Consider the following 21,037-nt stretch of genomic DNA (forward strand, 5'->3'; position numbering starts at 1 on the left):
ATCATGGCACATTAATATGTTTGAAATACTAATACTAACAGCATGCTAAGTATCTGATCTGTGGTTGGACTTTTAAACAAGAATCTAAATAACAATGACAAACACAGAACCATACTGAGCTAGAAGCACTGAAATATAATCAAGTTACGAATCAGATACCTGCAACTTTCTCTGAATCTCTTCAAGGACCTGGATCCTGTAACTTTAAAGTAAATTAGGAGTCAAGTATCCTAAATTACACATCCAACATTTTCAAGAACAGCCTCTGTTTTTAAGTTTCCACCCTGAGACTCCTGCAGGCTAATTTGCATTGACTTGATTTGAGTGTTCAACATTGAAAAAAACAAGGAAAGGGGATTCAAAGTGAGCACCAGTGGAACCAAAGGTCACTGTGAAAATATTAGCTCCAAAGTTTATCATATACAGTAGACATTAGTGTAACTTGTATTAATTCATGTATATAAAAAGGACAGTCTACTGTGAATGTCACATACTATGTATTTCATTTTTTCCTTATCTCGGGAAGATTAGTGCAATTAAATCCATGCAAGATTTATGGAATTTACCTCACTGTGACAAAGTTATTTTTGTTTTATTTGTATATCAATATTGTGAAAATATTGTATTGTGATATTTGTGTTTGTGCATGTGTCAGGGAAACACACAGAAAATAAGTAACTATGTAATGCATTTATATAAGTCCATTTAGGGGGTCTGGTGATATAAAATACAAGAATCAAACTCAACTAGTGTTTCAACGGAATCCCAAAATACAATGTCCTTGTCTTTTATTATTTATTACAAGGAAGGAACCACAATCTGTTAGAGCCAGAACTGGGTCCAGTACTCCACTTCTATACTTCTATACATTTGCCAGTGACTCAATATGCCCTGCCCAATGTCCCACATAACCACTCTGTACCTCAGTTTCCCCAAATAATGCTCATAAATGCAAATAAATGTAGTAGTACTTACCTATTTCACATGGGTATGGTGATGGCTGATGAATGCTTGTAAATTGCTTTGAGACCCATGGATGAAAAGTACAATATAGTTGCAAAGTAGTTACAATTAGTTATGATTCTTTAAGATAAAAATATGGCTGCATTATGACTGTTTGGAAAGGTTTCCATACTCCAAAGCCTCATTCATATTGTCAGTGTTATTTAAGACCGCATCATCCCTCATTAGCAACGCTAGGGCTTTGTTTTTAGCTGCTCTGCTGCTCAGTAAGAATGTTCAGTATCTCCGAAAAGTGTTTTAACTCCATGGCAGTTTAATATAGGGCTGTTATTTATAACCAAAGAGGACACCCAGAAAAAAACGGATTGGATCAAATAGGTTCTGACTGTACAATTCAAGCAGCCAAATTCTGAAAATGTATGTCTGCACAGGAATGCTGTTCAGAAAGTTTTGCATCTATATTATTACCTTTTCGACTCAGCACTGAAATATACACTCGGTGAGAGATATTATTGTAGATTGCGCTCTCTCTCTCTACTGCAATATTAACTTATTCCAATCAGAGGGAAAATACATAAAATCTATAACGGGGCACCAAGTGGCTTTCTAGGGTCTCGCTCAGACTGAACCTCAGTTTCCCCTGCTGGACTGAAATTGACCGTCCCGTTGCCAACGCGGCGCACCGGTCTTTTGCAAGAGTTACACAACTTTGCATAGCCAGGAGAGAGGTTTGGCAGCAGTTCAGTGCGTCGGGCAAGGGAACTCTTCATCCCCGAGCCTCCCCGCCACCCCAAAAAGGGTGCGAACGCAACCAGGGGTAGCGAGGGAGGAGAGCGTGCACGGGCCAAGGGCGGACGAAGGAGGGCCTTTGGGACAGCTCGGCCCTCTACTCCGGTCAAACGCTCCTTGACTGCAGGGAGAGTCACCTCCCACCCGCACGCTTGATTCGCCAATGTCCAGTCAGTACTGATCACTCTGCCTGGGCGTTACTGCACCGGTCTGTGTGTCGGGCTTTAGCGGCAAGGCGCTGTCCTTACACCGGGCAGCTCTCGCGGCCCAGCCAGGAGACAGCACAAAGCCTGGGCGTGTATTTCTACAGGGATGGAGAGCCGAGTATCGTACTCTGGGGCCCTTAGAGTCAGCCCGAGTCCTAGCCTCTGCCAGCGTTTCGGTAGCCGGCTAAGGACTGCACTCATGTGCCCTTTGCTGTAGGGCTGCCCAGCGAACAGCACGGCAGATCCGGCCTCTGGAGCAGGGCTTGTGTGCAGACGCGGCTGGGCTTTTCTGCGAGCGCTGTACTAATACACCAGGCGCGAGAAGGGGTCCAGCCAAGTCCTTAGCGTGGTGGGGACGCGTGAAGGCTGCGTTGTGCTTCGCTGACTATCCACACGTGTCAGAGGTAGCGGCCCCTCTTTGCCCACCGACTGCTAAGCGAGCGGGGCGCTGTGTACTGGGGTTTGGAGAGGGGTTCCAGACAAGAGGATGCAGCTGTTCGCTGATCTGTTGGGCTTCCTGGCAGATAGCTTTATCTCCCTAGTTGCTTAGAACTCCTTACATTTCCTTGGGCCTGAGCTATATTTTTGGTCGGTACCCTATTGATGAACGCGCGCCTGTTGTTTTAAACACCCGGTTAGTTTGTAGCCGGCCACCAGACCTGCATTTCGTCCTGTGACTCTTGCAGGTTTGTTACCTGTTGCTAGGCAGAAGATATACGTTTGCTGTGCGTTTGTGTGGGGGGGGTTCTCTTTGCTTGCTTCATGTGGCTGCCAGCAAATGTTTGACTTCAAATTCTGCTCCACGAATTCGGATCCTGCCAGGGCAGCGCAGTAATTGCGAGCACGGTCTAAACTATTTTCTCGGCATTTTCACAACTTCCAACATGTTTTCTTGTGTTTAGAGAAAATGTAGGGGAAAGGGTAAACCGTTTTGAACGGAGTGAATGTGGGGAATAATTGTTCACTGACATGACTGAGGAACTGTATAAAATAAACGCCTCCTTGTCAGTACCTTGGAGTGAAGGAAAGGGATTTCATGTCGTTCTTTGCGGACAGGCGTTTTCATATTAGAGGGTTAATTGGGACGCATCTGTACGAAGATAATAATTAAAGGGGGATCCAGGCTTCAAAGGGGAAGGTTTTTAAAAAATATTTGTAGCGATCTTACAAGGACAGCTCTCCTTGAAGGCGAATATAAACTAGTATTTGTTTAACACTGGAAATAAATTATTTGGAAAATGTAAACTGCGTGTTAAGGTGGGTGCAGCAGTGGGTTCGAAGTTTAACACGTTCCCGGTGTTTCATTATCAAAAGGGTTTCAGCTTCCTCCCCCCCCCCCCCTTCCCAAGCGATTATAACAACGAAGCAAAAAACAACTGCTTCGCCAGACCCTTTCATCCGCAGAAATTTGATCAGCCTTCGCCATCATCATTATCCAAAAAAATCAGCGCGAGGGGGGACGCAGCTAAATTGCGCAAATGTAACCTCGCGCTCCTTTGGAAAGCGAGACACAAAACTTCATTTCACCCATCGCCTGTAGTTAACCCGCGCCGATCCCTCGGCTCAGTACCGCTTCAGTTCTATCTAGGCGCAAAACCAGAATCACACGGCTCTGTGTGTTTAGGATATAATCAGATCAATTAAAGTAGAGGCGTGTGGGGCCCAGCCGAGTTCGGCTCTTCCAACGATGAAGTGAGTTCCAAGGGACGCTCTTATCCCCAACCTCAGTCTTTCTGCCGTGTGTGCCACACGCCAAAGGCTTTTTGAATCCAGCCTTCTCCTTGCTGCTTTCGGGGTCGTTTTAAATAGAGTGACCTTTCCCTAAATAATTTGTGGCGGTGAGGAGGTGGCAACACAGCGCGTGGGGAAGAGTTTTGCGGCAGGGCTGCGTTTCAAACAGTGCGTTTAGCAGGCACTAATTCTGCTTGTAGCAGGGATGGAGGTGGATACTGAAAACATCTTCCAGGGTGTCCTACTTTAGCAGTTCTAATTAAAAGGGAGTTTAAAAGGCGCAAAGCGAGAGCAGGCTGTGCTTTCTTTCTAGTGGGCGTGGGAGATTTGATGAGCCACACGACGCTTCCAGCTTGTTCTCGTGTGCACCTTTGTGTAAGGAGAAATCACGCTCGCCCTTTGATAGGCACTAATAATGGAATTTTAACTGAATGTCTTTCTTCGGCTGCTGTGTGTGATCTGATCCCTACCGTGTGGCCCTGGCCCACTTTCGGCCCTGCAGGTGCCCTGCATTGTGTGCGTGGCTAAAAAGGCAAGGGAACAGCCTTGCATCTAGCGCTCTTGTGCCCTGTGCTGGCCCATTCAATGTGACCGAGCTAGGGGTCAGCCAGTCAGGATCCCCTCCCGCTTTTGACAGCTGCCCCAGCCAAGAGGAGCCGGGGCTTTGTAGGGGCCGTGTGCGTCGTAGGGATGCGACCACTCCAGCCCCTTGAAGCGATAAGGCAGCTGGCTCTCCGGGGCCGCTTTTCCGCGGCTACTTATTGAGAAGGAGGCTTTGCCGCCACCTACACTTGCCACACGGCAGCCAAATCCTCTCTGCCACCGGATGCAGCAAAGTTAGAACCCAGGCAGCGCCAGTGTCCCCGGCCGGCTAGCGTGCGTGCGCTCGAGTCCCGGCACTGGGCTGCACGCCGGAGCATTGCGAGCCCTGCGCGACCCCCCTCGAGGAATCGGGAGGATGGGAAGGGCTCAGCCACAAATCACACGCGGGGTCGCACTGAGCTATGAGCCGGGGTGAGCTGGAGGAACAAATCCAGACACTCCCCGCGCTCTTTGGCTTTGCAGGGCGACTCCTTGCTCTCTTCTTAGGGTAGACTAGTCGGGTGTCCATCCCGGGCAGCCAGTCTCTGCCCTGGCTGGCCCTGCCTGCTCATTTAGCACTGCCCTGCCCTGAGAACGCGGGGGGAACTCGAGATTTGGTTCGGAAAAGCGCCTGGCCACGTAGGGAGCAAATTCCCTCTCCCTCACCCCGCGCTCCTCAACGGAGGGTCTCCCGGCAGCCGTGGGGTCTCGCGGCTCCGTCCAAAGCAACATACCCACCTTGGGAAGCGTCACGTTCCCTGTGGCAGGCTGCGTTTTGCTCCTCTGCGCGCTAGCTGAGAACCTACACGCCGTGCCTGGCCGGCTGCGTGGGGCTTGATTTCACCGGACCTACCGCGCCCCCCTGTGCTTTGGGACCGCCAGAAAAGCCTCCCGGACAGGAAGGGCACGACCCCGGCTAGATCGGGGTAGGCGCTGTAAGCCCCCTACGCCCTGCCCCCGCCCAGCTAACATCCCTCCACGGGAAACTTGCTGTTTTGGGCGAGCACCTTCCGCACGGGAATCACAGAGAGCGGGAGAGCAGAGCGCATTGTGCCGCCCCCCACCCCTGAATTCACAACGCGCCAGAGAGCAGAGACTCCTGCGCGCAGCCTTTCCCACCTGTCAGCTCCGCGCCTTTGGAGCCGGGTGATAGTCCGGATCACCTAGCCCTCTTCCCTCATATTCCTCCCACCCACCAGTCCCCGGCTTTGGCTGTACACAGACTGATGCCCAGTGTCCATGCCCCGGTGATTGTCTAGGGCTCCAAAAGCGACAGGAAAAGAAGGGGGGGGGGGTTAAGCTTCTATTACTAATTCCCAGTCGGCTCGGACTCAAGGGGCAAGGCGATCGGCCACTCCTTCCTTGCTTTTTTCCGGCACATTTCGGAGGCCCCCCCACCCCACATTCCCTGCCTCCTCTCCGGAAACCGCAAAGCATGCAAACTCAAACTTTAGCAACACCGCGGGGAGAAGGAAAGGACGGGAGAAAATGTTAAAAAAATAGAAAGGGGAGGGAGGGGGGAAGACGGTGCCTGCGTCTGATCACTGGCCATCTGTGCAAAAGGTGATCATTGTTCGGTACTCACATGGCTGTGCGGCAGGGCAGCGCTTAGCAATTAATAAATCTCTCAGCTTGAGATCTTCTTCCCCGCGTTTGATTGTAGCTCTGTGTGTGTGTGTCGCTCGCTCGCTCGCTCCCACACCAAACCGATCAGATGCTTCAGGACCGGTCACTTTGCAAGGGGAACAACGCGGGAGGGTTTGTATTACTCCAGGTTCGTGTGTGTAGCCTATAAATACCGAACTTTTTGATGGAATCAGCTAACAAATGAGAAGAGAAGGCGTAATTTTGCGCAGGGAGCCCCCCTTTCTCTTTGTGAGATTAAAACCCCCCAGGCAGCAGACAGGGCTAAAGTTGTGGATGTGGGGGAAGGACTTGGACTTTATTGGGATGTGTGAGAGGGGGTTGTTTGTTTGTTTGTTTTGTTTTGTTCTAGAATATTTATATTACTTCTCTTCCCCCCCCCCTGCCCCGCCCTCCTAACCGCTGGGAGAAACTGACCTGGATTAGCACTGACTTTCCCTCCGAGCGGGCTCTGTAGGGCGTTTGCTGGGTTTGAGGAGGGAGGGAGCAGGAAGGAACATACCTGCCCGGCTGGAAGAGAAGGGATGGTGATGATCAGGCAAGGATTCGCGAGTTTACCCTGGCTTAGCTGAAAACTAAAAAGGGGACCACTGGGGAACGCAGCCTGACTGGATGAGAGGGGGTTGCATTCACGCGGGAATAGAAAGAAGGGAGTGGGGCTTTTTAACCGGCCACCCGTACCTACATCCCACACAAACTAAAACACAGAGGACACCTCGCTTTGGAGCTGTAATGCTGCCAGGAATCCTAGAATGCTGGAGCTTGTGAAATCACTGGCACCAACGTTGACCCTGGCAGGCAGGGAGCTGGGACATAGCTATCTAAGAGGGCATCTTGTTCTGTAGACTGCTGCATGCGTGTTTGCCGGTCTGGATTGCTCTCCCCCATCTGGGGTCAAGTCCTCGGGTTGACTCCTCCTGTCTGAGCTAGGGATACGAGGTGAGGTCCAGGGCAGGTTTGCTTTGCAAAGAGAAACCCCTTATTTAGGCTGCACGGGGTTACACTACACATTGGAGTAGCTTCTCTGTCCCGCTCTCGCTTTGTTGCCAAGATTGTCCTGGGGTCCCTACTACCCGCTACTACGAAAGCCCTACACATCCTGGCCTTTGAACACCAGGGAGGCACAGTTTGGTGGTGTGGCTAGAACACACCTGTTCCTTAACTGTGTCCCATTCCCCTGGCTTTCCAGTTTGTAGCCGGGGCTGGAAACCAGAGGAGATTTCCCCCAGGACACACCCGCAGCCCCGGCCTCTCTCGGGAGCGGACCTGGCCTGTCTGAGGTTTATTCACCTTCCGTGGGGGATCAGACGCGTGCTAATTTCGGCAGACTTTCCCCACCACCCTCTCTGAACCGGGGTTCTGCCTATAGCACCTCCCCAGAGCTGCGGTCAGAGCCCGGGCTGGGTGTCCGCCTATTGGCATTGCTCCTGCAGCCAGCTGGGTAGCCCTGGCAAGGGTAGCCCTGGCAAGGCACTGGGGACAGCGGGGGGCAATGGGCGGGGATCCGGAATACTAATCTTCACCCCAGTGATCTCTGCGATACATGCGGGCTTTACAAAGCCCAAGCCCTAATTTACAAAAGACTCAAGACGACCCCTCTTTCCCCGCCACACACAAATCAGAGACGCCCGCTGCCTCACTTGTCTCCTTTCTCGCCTTCTGCCCAGCTTTGTGAAGGTCGGAGAGGAGGGCGCTTACGGGGAGGTTGTACTAGTGGACCCCGGCGACCTCTGCCTGTTGCAACAAGTGTATACAATCGGACAAACAGCCCACAGCCAGAGCTACTTGCACTCCCTCTCTCTCTCACGCACACACACACTTACACTTCAGGGGTGCCCCTCGGGCCAGGCTGGCAACGGGTCCCTGAAAGGGGGGCTCGAGTGACCCCTGCTCGACTATTTGGTTAATGGGCTAGGCAGCATTGGCACTTCGGGGGCTCCCTTCCTGGTAACAGCGCCCTGGGTGTGTCTGGGCACTGGGGTTGCGCTGCAGGCAGCGTTAGGCTGATTCCGCTCAACAGCGAGGAGACCCCAAGCCCTGAAGCCAGGAAGCTCTTTGTTCCCTGTGGTGGGCTCCGGGTAGGACCTGCTGATCTGTCTGAACAAATACCCCCTCCCTCGGCTCTGGGGGCAGTCGGTGCCTGTTCGCGCCTCCTCCCTTGCCCCGAGCGCAGTCTGTCTTTGCAGCGGGGCTGTATGTGATGCCCTCAGCCAGCGGGGGGCTCGGACTTGCTGTGCCATGTCTGCTCCTGCGAAGGGGCGTACTCAGCGGGAAAGAGGTGCTAGCAGTATCCCCCCTGTTTAGCTGGCCTGCTAGGAAGCGGGCACAGAAGTGATGTGCTGCAAAAGAAGCGGGCTGGGGGGAAGGAGGTGTTGCCTGGAGCCTATTGCCCGCTTTTCCTGCAGCCTCTAACCTTGCAATACATGCTACAAACACGCTGTATACTCACACGTACGCACTCGCACACACTAGTGAGTGCATCGTGTATATACACAGCATACGCGCACGCTATGAAAAATACATATGACCTTTTTTATAAAGGGTGTATTATTATCCCTAGTGCCTAGACATACACGTGGCACGCATGGTGTATGGTCATTGCTCTTCCCTAAGTAAGGCAGCTGTTAGCCGGTATGGGGTTAGAAAGAGCGAGAGAGACACACACAGCCCCAGATATTAGCAACCCCGTTTGCCTTTGCTCTGTGCTGGGGAAATTAAAGGAAATCACCAGGCTCCGAGACGCTCTCTGGTGATTTTTAGTCTGGCGCTCTGGTCTATCCAGATACATTTCCAATCTCATGGCTCATAAACTATTAGCAAAAGAATTTCATTATTCACCTTCTGTACCCTACAAAAGAGGAAAAAATAGACTCGATAGCAACGAGCCTGGCTCTGGGTTTAAATCATAGCCCCTTCCGCAGCTTCAGTGCGTGAGCTGCTGCGAGTCTAGTCAGCTGGCAACGGCCAGGCAGCCCCCAGCTGCGCCTCTGTCAGTCTGTCTGTTGGAGCTAGCTGGGCACAGATCGAAGCATTCCCTCCCCCCTAGTCGCGCGTTCCTACCCGCGGCCAGCCAGTGCCCCAGCGTGGGTCCGCGGGTGGCCCAGCGCTCTGGAGCGCTGCAGCGCTCGGATGGCACGGGAGAAACTAAGGCGGTTTTCATTGCGTAGGCGAGAATTATTCCTAGGGACGGAGCATGGGGAACGTGGAATAAAGGACCCATGTGAAGAAGTTACTCTGCGGGCCGGACACTGGGAGAAATCTCTCCCTGCGGTGTGAGGTGCAGGCTGATGCATACGTGCGGGGGACATGCTAGCGAAGCGAGGGCCGGAGACCAAGGAAAACGAGACATTATAGACATGGACGGGGGCCTTTCTAGGGAGGCAAACTGCTGCGCTGAGGCCTGTAAATGGATACAGCTAGGCTCAGTAGCATGAACGAATAGGCAGGCAGGCAGGCAGGCTGGTGCGCATGGACTGGAAGACCAGGTGAGCCTAGAAATACAGGGCCCGATCCTGCAGTCTTTACTTAGGCAAGTCTCCCATTTCAGTTTCCGGGAACCTGGCTTGTCAATACCCGGCGCTAGTTCTTTCTTCCTTGAAAGAGATGGAGTGCAGAAAAGTTTAAATCGTGAGGTAATTAGAAAAACCAAGCTAGCCCTTTTAGAGAGAGACCAGACCCACTTTGCAATTTTACACTCTGGAGCAAAATATTTCAGCCAAGTCTCAGGTCATCATCCACAAAACCAATGTTCTCTCTCTGTTTAATATACATGGTGTGGGAAATGAAGGGAAAACAGAGCTCGTAGTACCTGTAGTGCTAGAGGAAAAAATCAAATTACTATTTAATATTGTTAGAGGTACAGGGTGCTTACTCTATATTTAATTATATCTCTAATGACTTTTTTCTGGAAGGGGGGGTGCCGTTGCTATTTCATGTGAAGAAGCGAAAGGCTTTCTACTGAGTTTTTCCATTCTGGTATCTTCAAAAAGATTTTCCTTGTGTGTTAATTGCATGCTGTTAAAGCACATCTGGGACTGCAAAGTGACCAATCTGGACCAACTTTTAATTAACACATTGACCTGATGAAGACGCAAACTCCTTCAAAAATGTGCATGTTATATAAATATAAACATCCTGACTACATTACCAGATTTGTGGGGCTAATTACCAAAATGGGAAAGGCTTTGTATGTGCACATGTGGGGAATATACGGTTATGTCACCCACACTCAATAGCCATTTTCGTGAAGCAGAGTTTTGTAGGCGTGCTTGTGTGCAGTCACTTAGACCAGAAATCAGAGAGAACCTTAATTTCGAAGGGTTTTAAAAATTACAGTCACATCATGAAAGATTGCTCCAAGAATCTGAATTGTTGAGGCCCATGTTGCTGTCCCGGGGTGTGCAGGAGCTTTGCCTGCGGTGCAAAAGTTGCTCAGTCTCCCAGTTCTAAGTCCTAATTCCAGCACTGAATTTAACTGGGACTTGACCCATGTTAAAAAGCTCCCCCTTTGCATAGGAAGGCAGCGCACCGAAAGCCGGAGGAGTCTGTGCTGGGGGCCGCTGTGCAGCTGGGGCAGAGGCGGCTGCAGCTTTAGACGCTTCCTGCTTCGCCCAGCCTTCCTGGAACCGGACCCCTTGGAGTAGCCATAGCTATTTATGGGCAATTTTAGCCGGAGGGAGAGGGGAAGGGGGGCGAGGTTGGGTGTGGAAGAACTTGAGAAATTCAGCAATGTGCAAAAGGTAGAAGCAGCATCAGGAAAGAAAATAAGGGCGGAGGGACGCATTGGGGCACAGATGATCAATACTCGTGTAGGAATCGAGCCACCCGCATTTTACAGAGGATCAGGACGAATAAACCCTTTGAAGGGGGCGACTGAGAGGAGGAAAGGAATCAGTTACCCACCCAAGGCAAAAAACAGGGGCCAGGGGCCTGAAATCTGAATCCCTTTCCGCTCATTTACTTTCCTCTCTCTAATGTTTCTGTTGGGGGTTCATTCCATCTTACCTATGGAGTACCTGCAGCCAGAGAGAGCAGAGTGTATAACTCAGGAGTTAAATAGTAACTTCCCCTGCAGGTAATCTATTAAAAGTCTCATTTTAAAAGCATTCACCCCCCCCCCCCCCCAGAGCAACACAAGTTTATATTTAATAGACTAGACGGATCAGACAGAAACACTCATCAGAATCGCCTCTGAACACATCAAACTCGGGAAGCCAGGATTTAAATTCGCTACGATCACAAACACTGACTGGTCCTCCCTCCCCGCGTTTATTTTTCTTTAAAAGGGAGCTTGTTAGCATGTGTTTTGTAGGAGAGCTGGCCAGCCTCAGCACTGACAGAGCTCCAAAGAAGAGAGCGAGCAGCACACAGACCCATTCCAAGGGCTTCTTAACATCTGTAAATACATCATGGAAGTAGAAGCTTAATTCAATAAAGGTCTATAGGAAACAAAGTTAGCAACCCCCCACAGAGGAGATGGGAGGTATTTGGGAAGATAAGGCTTTTGGGTGGTAAATCTCCAGTGTCTCCCTCTTGAAAATTTAAAGCAGGGTGGGGAATCTAAGGCCTGGGAGCAGGATGCGGTTCCTTCATTGCCAGGATCTACCCCTGGAGGCTTAGGGCCTTCCCGAGCATTGGGGAGCACACAGAGACAATCCAGCCTCCTCCCCCTGACACTCTTCTGCCCCTGACTGATTCTTCTGTGGGTCAGCAGCCTCTGACACAAAAAAGGTTCCCCACCCCTGCTTTAAGGGGAACACATTGACTGAGACCCTAAATTCATCCGCCACAGAAGAGCAGCACATACCTACTGGCAAGGGAGAGAGAAGAGCTGGCTAGCTCCAGCTGGTTTTGCATTTGATTCCCTCCTGGTTGCTAACAGGGGTGCTGCTGTGCTGTTTTGATAAGAAACAAGGAGTCCGCGGTTGGGACAGAAAAACTCTTGGCTGCTGAAGAGGGCCACAGTTTTAAGCTAAAGAGTTTGTTGTGGCTGGGAATGATTTTATAAGGCACTCTCAGCTGGACCTTGCTATCTCATCAGTGAACTGCTAGCACTTAACTGTTTTTCTCACTTTTCTAAGGAAGTCAGACGATGGCATGAACTTTCACGCAGCCCGTCTAGTCCAGGGCCTGGCCCCTGCAATGTAGGTGCTCACATGGAATGCACCTCACCGGGGGGTTTTCAAGCAAGGATGAAGTCAATAGCCCTGATTTAATGAGTTGCACAAGCAACACATTTGGTCTCCACAGAGACCCAGAGCTGTACATCTCACAGCACCCCTTGCATTCGATATGTCTAAGCAGTAGGCCACTTCGGCTCAGGCGGCAAATTCTATTTTCCATACTGAAGAGAGATCACATGGGAGCCACAAAACTGAATGTAGGTGGATGCCTTGTTCTGACCTGGATGAGTTTATTATTCAGATCCCCTTTGTCTCCCCAACAACAGTTTAAATCACAAGATTCTAAAGAGCTGATAGGAAATTTGAAGAGGATTCTTACACCCTTGTGGGGCAAAGCAGCACAAGAAATTGACAGGCCAGAGGGAGCCAAGAGTAAAGAAATCGGTTGCAGTTTGCTGGGAGAGAGCCTGATCCAATGGGTACATCGTGGGGGACTTAGAACCCAAGAGAACTAATTCCATCTCCAGCTCTTTCATTAGTTCCCCTTCTTGTGTATCCCTGTTTGTGACAGCAGCTACCCACTGTGGCACTTCCGTGTGAGGCTTTACTAAGCAATGCTTGAAGAACTGATCTGAGTTCCTCAGAGGAGAGGTTCTAGCTTGACCTTACAGGCAGTGATGACAACACTACTTCTTAGTAAGATTCCCTGACCCTTCCATTCCCCAGTCACACCCTGACTTCAGTGAACGATAACTTTGCCAAAAGGTAACTGATTGGGCTGAAATGTTCCCTCTTGGGTGCTGCCTCTGGCTGAATATTTTGGAAAATTTCAGCCAAAATGATCCAGCCATTTCTAGAATGAGGCTAAGGAAAAAATACATTGTTTTGCCCCTATTAAAAAGTGAGCTTTTTTCTTTGAAATGCATTGGAAAAGAGACATGACATTTGGTCGTAGGCGCCTTTGTGCCATGCATGAACCTTTTGCTGTCCATGTGCAAATTCCTTCAAGTTTGGTCTTTAGTTTAGTGCTCATGAAAGATGCTAGACTAATAGCTCTGGAAGCAGGATTTCTTTGCCTAGTGATCTGGTACACGACAGACAGCAGAAAGCCTCCCTGTCTTACAGAATAGTGATAGAAATGTAGCCATGTTAGTCTGGTGTAGCTGAAACAAAATACAGGACTATGTAGCACTTGAAAGACTAACAAGATGGTTTATTGGATGATGAGCTTTCGTGGGCCAGGCCCACTTCCTCAGATCAAATAGTGGAAGAAAATAGTCACAACCATATATACCAAAGGATACAATTAAAAAAAAAGTGAACACATATGAAAAGGAAAAGGTGATTTGTCCTTTTCATATGTGTTCACTTTTTTTTAAAATTGTATCCTTTGGTATATATGGTTGTGACTATTTTCTTCCACTATTTGATCTGAGGAAGTGGGTCTGGCCCACGAAAGCTCATCATCCAATAAACCATCTTGTTAGTCTTTCAAGTGCTACATAGTCCTGTATTTTGTTCCCTGTCTTACAGTATGTCTACACTAGCAATGCCACAGAGGCACAGCTGCATCACTGCTGCCATAACACTGGAACACAGGTACCAAGTCTACACTAGGGAGTTGTTTTGAAATAACAAGCAGAGCGTCCACACTACCAAGCCCATTATTTCAAAGTAACGGGCTGGTTATTTGGAAATAACTCCTGCTTTCCACAAGGAATAACGCTCATTTCAAAATAGTTATTTCGGGAGGTATTTTTTCAAAATAAGTTATTTCAAAATAATTTCCTAATGTAGACAATCCTCTATTGAAGTGACAGCCGGGGTTCTTCTTGTCTACACTTGAAATGCTACAGCTGCTGCGGAGCTGCCATAGCAGTTCTGTGCAGGTACTATCTATGCCAACAAGAGGTGTAGTCCCTTTGGGGGTAGCAGGTTCACTTCCCGCAGAGGTGGTAGCTGGGTCTACACTGGGGCATAGCTTGATTTAACTACATCTCTTCGGGGCATGAGATGGGCTTCTCATTCCTTACAGGCCCCAGTATGAATGTGGTCTGATATCCAAAGAATGGTTTGTAAAAATAAAAATAAAAATATAGCCCACTGAATTTATGAGAATTGAATGAAGGCCAGATTCTAATCTCATGTAGGTGAGTTTTAGATTGGAGGAACTTGTGGTTTCACTGATGTTATACCTTGCCTGACACCACTGGAGGATCATACCCCAACACTACACTTCCATCTCTATGAATACTATTTTGAGCCATGAGTCCATTACTGCTCCCACTGAAGTCAATGAATGTTTTGCCACTGACTTCAGTTAAAGCAAGATCAGTTCTCATCAATATGAATGATCATGTTGGGCCTCTAGCCTTAGTTGCTATTCTTATATTTGGTTCCCAGACAGTAAAAGAAAATTTATTGATCACAAATAATGGATCACATCCACAAAAGATATTCCAGTCTCTGCTAAATAAACCAGTATGGACTTTAAAATAATTCATCTTAAGGTCTAGAACAAAAGTCCACATGACAAAACCCACACAGAATAGAAATTCTGCACTTGTATTCCTGCATTACTCTACCTACCACCATTGCTGATTTCTAGGTGTGCCTGACCAAGTCAAAGAGCTTGTATTCATGTAAATGAAGTGTTAGCATTGCTTGGGATGATTATCCTGTCTCATCCCACCACAGAAGGAGCTATATTTCAGTGACTGACAAGTGTCTCTACAGAACAGATATACGTCATACATACATAGTGTTGACAGAGGAGAATTTGAATGGCTTCTCTGGGGGAAAGATGCGAGACGCTGTATAAACAACAGAAATAATCTATTCTTTAGCCAGGTGTACGTTGGAGGGGTCCAAAGCCATAGCACATCCTACAATGAATCACTTGAGTGCAGGGTATATATATCTGTTACACTGGGATCTATGGGTACGTCTACACAGCAGCATTATTTTTAAATAACTAGCATTATTGCGAAATAACTTAGTCCGTGTCTACACAGCTGACAGTTATTTTGAAATAATGTTGAACTACTGAAACTGGAGGACTTCTTACTCCAACTCCTTTAACCCTCATTGTATGAGGAAGAAGGAAAGTTGGAGAAAGAGTGCTCTGCTTCGAAATAAGTGCTGTGTAGATGCTTCCAATTTTGAAATGAGCTATTTCAAAATAAGGTACACAAATGATGTAACTGAAGTTGTGTAGCTTTTTTGAGTTAAGCCCTGCTGTGTAGATACACCCTTAATGACCACATGTGTAAAATCCCTTGGTTTTATTGCTGCATGAATGAAACCTGCTATTGGCTTTGGAGCCTTCCAACTCTCACCTGTAGAAGAGAGAGAAAAAGAAGAATATAACAAACAAGTTTATTATTAGCCTTATCTTGAATATGGGGAGCTCACTCTTTAGTAGCAGTTATTAGTTCATCTCTCTCATATGTACCTTTCTGGAATTATTTCCCTGCTGGATACCATCTTTGATTCAAGCAGCATCTTTTTGAAGAATTTGAAATGCAAAGTTCTCTGGGAGTTAGACTAAATTAAGGATGATTAAACAGTTCCAAATTCAACCAGTGACTAGCTCTGTGGCTTTGGACAGTTCATTTAGGGAATATTTTCAAAGGCACAAATGGCGGTTAGAAGCCTAACCTTACTTTTAGTGCGAGCTAGGTGCTTAACTGCCATTTGTGCCTTTGAAAATCTGCCTTTTACTGAATTCACATCTCAGTTCACACATCTTCAAAGTACAGTAATGGGAACAACAAAGCGTCTTTCCTTCACAGCTGTAATTATTGGTGGTGTAGCTCTCTCAGACCTTCCAAGGAAATATATCAGACAAAGACAACTGCTGTTGAAAGTTGTGTGTGATATAAGCTGTAGAACTGAGACCAACATAATGCAGACAGCACATTCTTTGAAACACACACACAAATTGGTACCCTAAAGTACATAGAACAGATGGGCCAGGACAGGGATGTTCAGCAACATCACAGCATGCTCTTTTCCCCTCCCCCTGTTTGGACAGAATTAGGCAGTGAAGATGAAGATAAAGGATCAATAGGAATGTATGTAGAATCTGAAGATGGTGAAGTGGTTTGACAATTAATGAGGCCAAGATTAATTAGAATATAGTCTTCCAAAGCCTCCATAAACATTCTCAAACAATTCTATATCAATGGGTTTAATCACTGTTATATCTGCTTGAAGAGTAATTTTTTAGAATGGTTCCATATTTTCTTCTCTATCAATACTTCTGGGATGTCAGTTTCTCTGAACTTATTTGAGCCTTATATTTAGAGTTCCTGAATATCATGAGTTGAAAAGTAACCTTATCAAATGCTAGAGTCTAGATTTAAAGCAGAGCCAAAGAGTCCCAAAAACCAGTGAAAACCCTGTTTCATTGAGCAGAAGACTCAAGATCTACAATATATATATTTCATTAGACTCAAATGTACCAACTTGCTTAAATGTACTAATATTTTTAAACATGTGAGTGAATCAGGTCACAGTTTGGAACAAAATGTTTCATGAGCAACGTTATCATCAATATAAGTTTAAAGATAAGCACTCAGGAGCAAGGTCTCAAATGATAAGATTTTAAAATAAGTGATAATTGTCTTGGGATTTTAATTAATTTATGCTTTGAGCACATTTATACTCAGTTTAATTTCTGATTATATATATAATCACAAAGTTAAAATTATACATAATTTTAACTTTTGTTTGATAATGTTCTTTTGAGGTAACAGAGCCATGTTAGTGTTAAAGTATACAGGATATTTGTTCTTTTATTTCAGGAAATTATTTTTTATGTTAGTATTTTGTGCATATTTGTTGCTTCCATGAGAATCCATTCTCATCTCATATTGGTACCAGTCAGAGCTACAATATTTCTATACTGGTACAAATGAGAGGGAAAATTAGTCTCTTCATACTATTTCTACTTTCAGAGTTGAGATTTTTAGAATCCTTTGGTATAATATAGACTGTTCCAGTATCCTACCAAAATGTATGTTTCTGAGCCAATGATGTATTATTATTGTACAGCACCATCAAAGTGAGCATCCTGAATGGGAGCAATTCAATATTGTAGAGAAAATAGGTTGGATTAAACACTCCCTGTGCTTCAAACAGAAGCATGAACATCCAGACAGTGACTATAGCACAGTCTGGTGTGCAGTTTCTCTTATATCAGGTTGTCATATTTTTTTCCTGCCTTTCTTTTGGCTGACAGTCAATTCAGATACTTCTGTGGATGGTGTAAGAATTCTGCAATAGGCAGATGTGGAATGATTTACCCCCAACATAGGCCTTGTTAACTTAAGACCTGAATTTTAACGTAAGTCAATGAAAAGGCTGATTGATTTCAATTATGTCTGATCAGTTGTCACAAGATCTCTAGAGTATATCGCAAAATAGTGCTTATAATGCCAATAACAATATCAGAATAAAATTTAGGAGCGTGAGTACCTTGATTGGTTTCCTCTTTCTGTTCATTCATAGTTTCATTCTTCCTCATTAAATGACTACTAACCCCAGTGAACAAATTATTCTATTATATTTGCTTCTAATAAACACATTTGAGCACAATAAAGGATGAGAGTTTTCAAAACAAATGGTTTTGTTACTGAGGTGTTTAGCAAATTACCCAATAAGCAAATGAAGAAGACACTATAAATAGGTAGAAGACATATCTATGTGAATGCTAGTTATTATTATTGCTTCGTGCCCATGGCATTTTAGAGTAGCGATAAAAATGATTCTTGACTTGATCTCACAGTTTAAAACCCTGATTCTGAAAATGCTTCCTTCCACAGGATTACTTCTGATAGTAACCACCATGCCTAAGAAGTGCTTTCAGAATCCAAGCCCCCAAGTGAAGACAGAAAAACAAGTGGAGACAACAGCATTATTATGCATTCTCTGTACAAGCTAATGCATGCAGCCTGGATTCAACCCAATCTCTGTGGAAGTCAACAGAAGACTCCTGTTAATGTTATTCTTAGCTAGCCAGGTATTTCTATGTTTGTATAGGCTTCCCAAAGGCCTCACAATCCTAATACCACCACTGAAAAGAGGGGCAGCAATCTATTGTATCTATGGTGAATTGGGACACAGAGTAGATTTAGTGGCTTTTCAAGGTTACATAGTATACCTGCGGCTGAACCAGGACTTGAGTTCATGTCTTCTCAGTCCACAGGTAGTGTCTTATCTAGTGGATCATCTTGCCTATCCCTACTGGAAGTTGAATAATGGCCCAAGAAAGTAGAAAATAACTTTTTTTTAAAATGTACTTATATCTTTTATTTTGTAATGTAGCATAAAATGAAATGTAGCCAGTTCAGGGATCAGGATACATTTTTTAATTGTATCTTGTTATGCACCCACCATGCACCCACCCCACTTTTGCCTTGACAAATAAGGAGTAGTTTGTGGTAGTATTTCTTATTTTTTTAAAAAGTAAATTAAATTCTGCATCTTTCTTGGGCACTAGATAATCTAGGCGTCTTGTTTCTAGCTAGAGAACAGGAACCAACCAGGCAGCAGTGGTGCAAGTCTCCCCACACAATCCTACAGCTAAACTCTTCAGCCTTGAAGGTTTGAAGGGACAGTTCATGTTCCATACTCAATCGCTTGTTTGGTCCCCCAAAGTATAATGAGGGTGTCTTTTGTGATCTGGGCCCCATGTCAACAAGGAAGTAGATAGATCTAATTTCTCTGAAGCCAGTCACCATGATGTCTTAGAGTGTGTCTACACTGCACCCTTACCTCAAAATAGGCTACACAATTTGCGCTACAGAAATGGCGTAGCTTATTTCGAGGTAGTTTTGAAACAGCTTATTTCAAAATTTGGTGCTGTCTACACAGTGCCAAATTTCAAATAAAGTGCTATACTGTACTAAAATGTCCCTTAATCCTTGTGGAACAAGGTCATCAGGGACATCAGAATAGCAAGCCTGGTATATTTTGAAATAACAGGCGCTCTCAAAAGACGCGGAATAGCTATTTTGGGAAACTTCCGGTAGCCCGAAATAGCTCTGCAGTATAGACGTGGCCTTAGAGATACTTGTTTGACAAAGGCTTAAGAACAACCTTCAGGTTTTTACTACTTTTGGCTGCTATGACCACTCTATTTTCACTATGTTTTCTTTGTAAATCAAGAATAAAATGTGATTTTTTTAAAAACTCCTCCTCTAGCCATCTTCACATATCAGATTTTTCAGATTATTACAGAAAGGTTTGGTTTCTATGGAATATCACCAAAGAGAAAGTACAATGAGAAAAAAAGTAAGTCAGAGTAAAAATGTTGAAATTCACTTTATCAGAAAAAAAGGGTCTGACTTACATTAGTTTTATAATTGTGTAACTCCATTGAGTGACACAGTTTTAAATAAGATAAAAATCAACCCTGAGTGTAGTCAAGTGAAGCCTAAAATAATATTAATAAATTGGATTATAAGTAAAATTAGGAGGGTTTGAAAACGTGCTTTTCAATTGTGTAATTAGTAATATCCTGAAAAATGTAAACTACAGCATATCACGTTAGTCTAATTGCAGCTGAGAGCAAATACTGTTTGCATGTATGTACAGTGTTGTGTTACAATCAGCATAAAACTTTCATTACATTTCTGCTTTATCAGTTGACTGTTTCATTCCAGAGATTTGTACAAGTTACAGTAGTCAATGAAGTAAAAATGAGAATCCTAATAAAATCCAAATACTGTACGTAAAATAAAAAGCATACTTGTTCATAAATAGACTATTGACTTTCACTGGGTTAAACAGCTCATGTAGTGATTAGGCTTGGAAACCATAATTGTTCTTGTCACCCAAACTCAGCTACAGTCAATATCTTTTTATCATATACATTTTTAATCACGTATTAATAAACAAGAAGGTATGTTTTATTGATGGATGGATTAGTTTATTGACCAACTCAACAACTCCATATACAGTTTCTGAAAATATAAACAAGGTCAACATGTAAAGATAAAGTAAAGTATATCTAAGATAGAGAATATACTTTTCTCCTGGGTCTTCATAAGATTTTCGTTTTGTTTGTGAATTCTTGACAGGGAACAGTTTCAAAACTTTGGTTAGAAATTGCATAAAGTATTTCTTTCTATTATGATAACAGCTAAGTCTATAAAAGGGAGTAACTGCATACCTTCATTAATGACCATTTCTAGTAAGCAACTCCCTAGCTCTGCTTTTCCCCTTTAATTATTCTTCTGGTTTACAATACAGTTTTGCTCACTCTGCAGTTACAGACCACCTCTTTTAAACAATTGTTTTCCTGGTCACTCTAGTGTTCTTTCTCTCATTCATACAAACACAAAATTCACACGCATATACAACACTGTCAGCTCAGCTATCAATTTCTATGAGGCTGGACCATATTAGGGGGAAAGGAAAGATGGCCTTGCGTAAGCAGCAATATTAGGAGATTGTGCGCCTTTGAAAGGCTGGAGCCAAACGTTCAAAAACTGATTCCTAAATTACACTTATACTATTTATACGTAGAAAACTCTGTGTGTCTTTTTGCTACCCTTATCCATTTTCTACAATTCCTAGCTTCTAATTTATATTCATTACTATTTCCATCCCTTTTCTTTCATTTGTTATATAGAGGGTGGTGTTTAACAAATAGAAGAAAGGGGAAGTGGATATCTAATCTATCTATCTGTCTGTGTGTCTGTGTATTTTTTTTGTAGCTGCCTTCACTTCCCATCTACTGTAGTAGTATTTTTAATCAACATAGCCTTCTTCCTTGATTTTTAGACTGTGGGTTTTGTGGCATCTATTAGTGTGTTCTTAAACAATTCCAATTATCATTCACATTTTTTCTGATTAAATTCTCCCTCTTAAATTATTTGGCTCATAATTGTTTTGATCATTTTTAAATTAGCCCTATTATAGCATTAAGTATTTACAGAATTGCTGTGGACTTTATTCTGTTTGTATATTATAAATGTGATCAAGTCATGG

At 45.1% G+C, this 21,037-nt stretch overlaps 1 protein-coding gene and 1 long non-coding RNA gene across 4 annotated transcripts in view; one reads left to right on the plus strand and one right to left on the minus strand.

The window, feature by feature from the left end:
- Nucleotides 1-6,520, minus strand: part of ESRRG (estrogen related receptor gamma) — a 537,949-nt gene extending 531,429 nt beyond the window's left edge. The window contains exons 1-2 of one of the 3 annotated variants that reach the window (XM_075925198.1): nucleotides 6,418-6,520; nucleotides 5,857-6,003 (exon numbers count right to left, since the gene is read on the minus strand). Coding sequence is in view for 1 of the 3 variants with exons in the window: in XM_014580752.3 (XP_014436238.1) it covers nucleotides 5,857-5,858 (2 nt within the window). In the remaining 2 variants the exon portion in view is untranslated. Of the gene's footprint in view, nucleotides 1-5,856; nucleotides 6,004-6,332 lie in introns of all 3 variants that reach the window. The other 2 variants (XM_014580750.3, XM_014580752.3) reach the window with 2 other exon arrangements.
- The window catches only part of LOC142828023 (uncharacterized), a 42,932-nt gene extending 22,798 nt beyond the window's left edge, over nucleotides 1-20,134 (plus strand). The window contains exon 3 of the long non-coding RNA XR_012902931.1: nucleotides 17,866-20,134. This is a non-coding gene — a long non-coding RNA (uncharacterized LOC142828023). The remainder of the gene's footprint in view (nucleotides 1-17,865) is intronic.
- The last annotated feature ends 903 nt before the right edge of the window (nucleotides 20,135-21,037 follow it).

The sequence above is a fragment of the Pelodiscus sinensis genome, chromosome 3, assembly GCF_049634645.1.
Source record: "Pelodiscus sinensis isolate JC-2024 chromosome 3, ASM4963464v1, whole genome shotgun sequence".
Taxonomy (NCBI): domain Eukaryota; kingdom Metazoa; phylum Chordata; order Testudines; family Trionychidae; genus Pelodiscus; species Pelodiscus sinensis.